Source organism: Empidonax traillii, unplaced genomic scaffold, assembly GCF_003031625.1.
Source record: "Empidonax traillii isolate 1590-97213 ecotype Southwest subspecies unplaced genomic scaffold, ASM303162v1 scaffold1060:size1239554, whole genome shotgun sequence".
Lineage (NCBI taxonomy): Eukaryota > Metazoa > Chordata > Aves > Passeriformes > Tyrannidae > Empidonax > Empidonax traillii.
In genome coordinates this window covers 24,569-30,938 of record NW_020956253.1, presented here as the reverse complement: position 1 = coordinate 30,938, position 6,370 = coordinate 24,569, and the positions used below count along the sequence as shown (strand labels likewise).

General features: G+C 51.0%; 1 protein-coding gene across 1 annotated transcript in view; it reads left to right on the top strand.

Moving 5' to 3' along the window:
* Positions 1-5,666, top strand: part of FBXO16 (F-box protein 16) — a 32,387-nt gene extending 26,721 nt beyond the window's left edge. The window contains 2 exon segments of the mRNA XM_027904443.1: positions 1,998-2,211; positions 5,137-5,666. Of these exon segments, the coding sequence (XP_027760244.1) occupies positions 1,998-2,211; positions 5,137-5,204 (282 nt within the window). The 3' untranslated portion in view covers positions 5,205-5,666.
* The last annotated feature ends 704 nt before the right edge of the window (positions 5,667-6,370 follow it).

Here is a 6,370-nt window from a genome sequence, read left to right as displayed (position 1 = left end):
TCCATGGATGGGTTTTTTTTTTGTGTGGGTGTGGCAATGAAGGACTGCCAGAAGAGGGACATGTTTGAGGACGTGCTGGGGGATTTCAGGAAGCAGAGTGTTCTCCCAGGAAAGCCAAGGGAAGGGGTGGGAGGTTTTACATAAAAGAGGCTCCTCCCGACCCCAATCCCGCCTGTTTGCAAGGAAAAGGATTCAGTCACTGCTAAATGATATAAATAATAATAATTATTCAGACAGTTTCCACTCTCCAGTGGTTCCCTCCACGGATTCATCCCACCACATCTCCCCCTTTCACATTTAAAGCTGTTTTTTATTGGCAGTCCTGAAGAGCAAAAAAAAAAAAAAAAAAAATCTCAGTTCAGGCCTAAAATAAGTTAATAATTAATAATAAGTTAATTTGATTTCTTCCCCCCCCCCAGATTTTACCAAAGTTATTGCTCTTCAGATTAATGAAGGCACAAGCACCTTGGGCTGGAATTCCAAAGGCTTCTATTCCTCCTGATTTTAGAGTTGTCCACGTTCCTGTGGAAGAGCTGGGCCTTTTATTCTCACACTGCACCTCCTTTAATGACAACAGCACTGCAAGACAATAAAGCTGAAGGTTACACCAGGCTGACGCATAGAAAAAGAAAATAAATATATATATATATAAAATATATATAATTCACCAGGAATAATCCAAAATTAATTTCCATTTGTTATTAAGGCAGCATTGGGAAACCTTTGAAAAGGCTCTTATTTAATCAAGTCCGAATAAAAGAGGCTTAATGTGCAAATCTTTCAGTAAATCCTCAGAACTAAAAAAATAACCAGACCGTGATGAAAGAATAAGTGCCCAAGGCAGGCAAACATCGAGTCAAATTAAAAGGCAGCCCTTCAGTAGATCGGTGATTCAAGAGCAGAAAGCAGGTGAGAATAAATAAAGCGAATTACAGCCCACAGTGAAAATGGAAAGAGGCTTCTTAGAGGGAGCTCCCGGCTCAGGAGGCATCAACACCACCCCAAAATGGGCCAAAACCCCCTCATTAGGGTGATGATGAAGTGCTGGAATTGCATCCACATTTGCATGGGGTGAATCAGTTCCCCCCACCCCCGGAAAAGCCGGGAGGTTTGGGAGTCTGTCTGTGATCGGGGAGAGCACAAAACGCCACCACTTCATTTGGAATAAATGAAAGTAAATGAGCTCAATTACAAGGCACGGGTAAATTGCGAGGAATTAAGTTAATTAGGGCTGTGAATGAAGGGCCACGTTCCTTCCTAGGAAGGCACAGGAACCCCTCTATGTCTCTGCAGTGGGGAGAGAATTGGTGTTTGGAGTAAAAAAATCACATTTCTAATGGTCAGAAGATGAAGGTCCAGGGCTCTCAGCACCCACAGGTGGCCCTGCCCAATGCACATTTATCTGCTGCAAACCCTGTTTTCAATTTTATTGGCCCAACAAGACGATGTTGTTTCGCTTTTCTTACCGAATGATTTGTATCGGCCCGAGAAACCCAAGGGGGTTGGTCTGAATAACCCGTGGGGTTTTCGTGAATCCTTGGGGGCTCTTCCTCAAGGAATAAACTATGATAGTAAGATTTTATTATTATTATTATTATTATTCTTAATTTTGATCTTCTGCTAAAATACATTTCAGCCTTTACAATGAGACAATTCCAAACACCAAGCAAGGCTGGGATCAGTCACAGCCATGGGCCCCAGGGAGGGTAAATTGGGGAATTACCATCTGAATTGCTGTAGAGAAATTAATTAATTAATTAATTCATTAACGTGGGTTCAGCCTTACTGGCATCAGTTTTTAATGGGGTCCTTTTGTCCTCCAGGCCAACTTATCCCCCCCAGCACAGGCCACTGCCAATAAAACACATCATGCTTGTACCATCCAGGGATAAAATGTGTGAGGACGTGTAGAATTTAGGGAAGTTCTCAGCGGATTCCAAGCCTTCCGCTCCCTCTGAAGCTGTTGGGGATGTTGGTTTGTTGTCTTCTCTCCCCAGATGTGGCTTCCTGCAGATCCTGAGCGTCTTCCAAAGCCACCGGTTCGTCCCAGCTGGGCCGCTCGCGGCTCCAACGGGAACCTTCCCCCCAAGGCCCTGGCCCAGAGCTCCCGGTGGAACGCCGGGATTCGACCGGCGCCCGTCCGAGCTCCGGCGCCGAAGCCCCGCGGGAGAGGGACTGGAGATGCCACCAGGATGGAGAGCAGAGCTCCACGTCAGTAAGATGTCCTGTCCCGTGGGGAGGCTGTTCTAGAGCCCAGCAATGTCCGGATTGTGGAATTCCGGAATGGTTTGGGTGGGAAGGGATCTTGAAGACCGTCCAGTTCCAACCCCTGCCATGGGCAGGGACACCTCCCACCAGCCCAGGTGGCTCCAACCTGGCCTTGGGCAATTCCAGGGATCCAGGGGCAGCCACAGCTTCTCTGGAAATTCCAGCTCAGCCCCTCAACACCCTCCCAGCCAGCAATTCCTTCCCAATCTCCCATCTCTCCCTGCCCTCTGGCAGTGGGAAGCCATTCCCTGTGTCCTGTCCCTCTATCCCTTGTCCCCAGTCCCTCTCCAGCTCTTCTGGAGCCCCTTTAGGCTCTGGAAGGGGCTCTCAGGTCTCCCTGGATCCTTCCCTTCTCCAGGTGAGCCCCCCCAGCTCTCCCAGCCTGGCTCCAGAGCAGAGGGGCTCCAGCCCTGGCAGCATCTCCGGGGCCTCCTCTGGACTCTCTCCAGCAGCTCCACGTCCTTGTGCTGTTGTTCCCCAGGGCTGGGGGCAGCTCTGCAGGGGGGGCTCAGCTGAGGGGGCAGAGGGGCAGAATCCCCCCCTTCCCTGCTGTGGGATGAGCCCAGGACACGAGGGGGTTTCCAAGCTGGAGATTGTTGAGCTTTTCATCCACCATCACCCCCAGGTCCTTCTCCTCAGGGATCCTCTCTATCCCATTGTCCCCCAGCCATGTCTGTGCCTGGGATCAAGCGACTCCGCTGTCCTTGTCACCAGCAGAGCTGTTATTTAGAACCCAGAGGGAAGGAGGTGACACTGGCAGGGCGTTCCTGTGGGATGGTGGGAATGCAGGTGACAGGGATTTGAGAGAGAACTTGGGGCCAGGGATGTCCCACCCAGCACTTCCCAAACCCCCCCCCCGTCCCAACTGTCATCTTGGAATGATCATTGGCACAGGGTTTAACTCCCCAACGCCGCCTGGCAGAGCGAGGGATGGGGCTGGGAGCTCCATCCAAAGGCCAGGGACTCCCCCAGGTCCTGGAGAGAAGCCAGGACGAGCTGGTGGGGTTGGGTTTGGAACCAGAGCCCTCAGCAAATTCCAGCAGGGAGCAGGGAACTGCAGGCAGGGAACAGCTGAGGAAGCAGCTGATCCCAAAAATAAGAATGCAGAACGACACGATTCCCAAGAATTTCGTGCTGTTTCAGTCTGGGCTTGGCTTGGGAAGCTCTCCATGTCTCCTGAAGGTCCTCAGTGTCTGCAGCCCCCCTGGAAAAGCCTTTTGGGTACCTTTGAGAAGCACCAACGTTTGTGGAGGTTTGGGAGAAAGTCCTCTGGGTTCACAAGTGGGTTTTAATGACTTAATTATGGTTTTAATCCGTAAGGATTAAAATCTGTGACCCCTGAGGTTTTTTTTTTTGGGTTGTGCCAGAAGGAGGAAGAACCTGGAGGGAACAAAGGAAAATGGGATTCTGATGGGACGCTGTTAGGATTGTCAGGGTGATCACAGAGGTGCAGTGGGCAGAGCTCCTACAATTGTCCAGTAATTATTGGTGATCCCATCTAGAAGGGAGATGATGGAGCACGTGGAGAGCTCCAGCATCCCTCTGGATCTCCCTGGAATCCGGTATTTTTAGCAGGTCCACAGGCTGATCTCCATGAGCAGGAAGTGAGTGACCACAAATCCTCCCGTGGGAGATGAAAGGATCTAAACACAGCTGAAGGGATGAGAAAGACTGGATAGGATACTGGGAACAATTCCTTCCTGGAAAGGGCTGTCCAGGCCTGGCACAGCTGCCCAGGGCAGTGGTGGATTCCCATCCCTGGAGGGGATTTAAAATCCCTGTGGATGTGGCACCTGGGGACATGGGTCAGTGGAGGCCTTGGCAGTGCTCAGGGAACGGCTGAACTCAATGATCTCGGAGCGGTTTTCCAACCTAAACGACTCCATGATTCCAGGAATCCTAAGGAAAACACACACAGACTTCTCCACGTGGGAAGCAGGACATAAATGGCCATAACAGCACCAGGATGAGGCCAGAGGGTCACGGTCCCTCCCAGTGCCAAAGCCGTACAAGGTCCCTATAAAACAGGACCCTCCTCCTGGAATTCCATTGCCTGGACAGAGCTGGGGGAATGTTGTGACCTTGGATGTGGGTGCTGGCTGTTCCAGCCAATCCAGGGAATTCTGCTGGTCCGGCAGCAGGGTTGGGGTGGCTTCCTTGGCTCCGGAGGGAATGGGAATGGCAAGGAGGTGTCTGAGTCTCTCTGCTGCTGAGGGGGGGTTAGTGCTGGCAGAGAGGATGTGGGAGCACAGGGAATTCCTGCAGGGATGTGGCCACCCATAGTGACTGTTGCTGGTGCCATGAAGGTGGAGGGAACTGGAGCCTGCCGGGATGTGCCGTGTCCGGCCTCGGCTGCGGCCGAATTCCCTCTGCACGGCAGGGAATTCCGTGCACAAGGAGAGGGTTAGTGGGGAAGCAAACTACCTACAAACACCACCGTGGTAAAAAAACATCCCGAGGAAATGATCCCTGAGGGATTGCATTTGGATCAGGGGCGATTTGCAAGGCAAAACTATGTGTAATTTGTTCACATCCGAGAGAGACAAATCCCATCTTAATTCCTTCGGTGACCTCTCCAGGACCTCTGTGAACTCTGCCAGGCTTTTCCCAAGGTAAACTTTACCTGGGCTTTGCCAGGGAACGTCTGCAGATTGCCAGGAAGCGGAAGGAAAAGCAAAGATGTTCTTGATTGACGCTGATTTTCTCCGTAATGAGATGAGGGAGGGAAATTAATCCAGATTTGCAAAGGTATTCGAGGTATAAAACGCCACCAAAACCCCAAGGATTGGCTGAGCACCTAAACAGGTTTAGAATGTGAATTCTCTGCCTGAGTTGATCTGATCCTGACGTTATTTCTCCTCCTTCCAGCATCTCCAGTGTTCGAGGCTCAGCCCTGGCACATTCCTGCATCCAGCCAAGGATCCGACTCGGAATGAGGGGAGGATCCGGAGCGTCCTTCACCCCAGCAGGACAGAAACTTCTCTGCCTGGCAGTGGGAGAACAAAATGCTTCTGCTGGTCTTCGGGATCTCGACCTGGTTTTCCTGTTGCTGGTGCTTTATTCTCTTCTTCCTTCTGGATGTGTCACCTCTGAAATGTCCACTTGGAATTCTGGCCGCGGTGGAGACGCTCGCTCGGATCCTCCCTAGGGCTGCTGGACCTCGTGTGAGCTTTTTCCATGGATCATTTGGACAAATCTCAGGGCACATCCCACGGCCTGAGCTGCTCTGTGATGCTTTGCCAGGGAATCACGGGAGTTGTCTGGCTCTGCGGGGCACCCATGGGGTTGTGGAAGATGAGGGATGACTTCCAGGCATTGGAATGATGGAAATTCTACCCTCCCTACGACTCGAGTGCTTTATCCCTACCATGGTCCTTCAGCTGAGACCTCCAGCTCCTTCCAAATCAGCTGGAAAGCAACCAGGGAAGAGCGTGGAAGAATCAAGGAAAACACTCCAAGGAAAACACTCCAAGGAAAACACGGATTGGGCTGTGCTGGGAACAGAATTTCTCCCTCATGCTGAACAAGGCAAACCCATCTTTTCAGTCGTGTTAGTGGGAAGGAAATCAAATCTCCACCCCCCCCCTCTGGATTTCAGCACATGGATCCACGTGGGGAGCTGGCACTTGTTACTTAGGAGGAGGTAAACCTCCTAAGTTCCTGGTTTTTTTTTTCTGGGATTAAGGAATTTCCTGGTAAATTCAACAAATAACAGGTTTTAAGGATAAGGGGATTGAGTGCTCAGCAACTGTAACTCATTACCTGCTCACAGCCCAGAGTGAGAGAGCTGGGATAAAACTGAACCTTTCTGGGTGTTGGGAAGAGCCCCAGAACACCCAGGAATCCTCAGTATTCCACATTCCAGAGGGAATGCCAAAATCCCAGCATCATTAAGGCTGGAAAAGACCTTCAAGATCATCAAGTCCAACCATCAACCAGCATCACCCCTGTGTTCACCCTTAAATCACATCCCCAGGTGCCACATCCACGTGTTTTTGAAGACTTCCAGGGGTGGGGACTGTTCCAGTGCTTCACAACCCTTCCCATGAAGAAACTGTTCCCAAAATTGCTCCAAATCATCCATGGGGCAACTCAGTGAGTC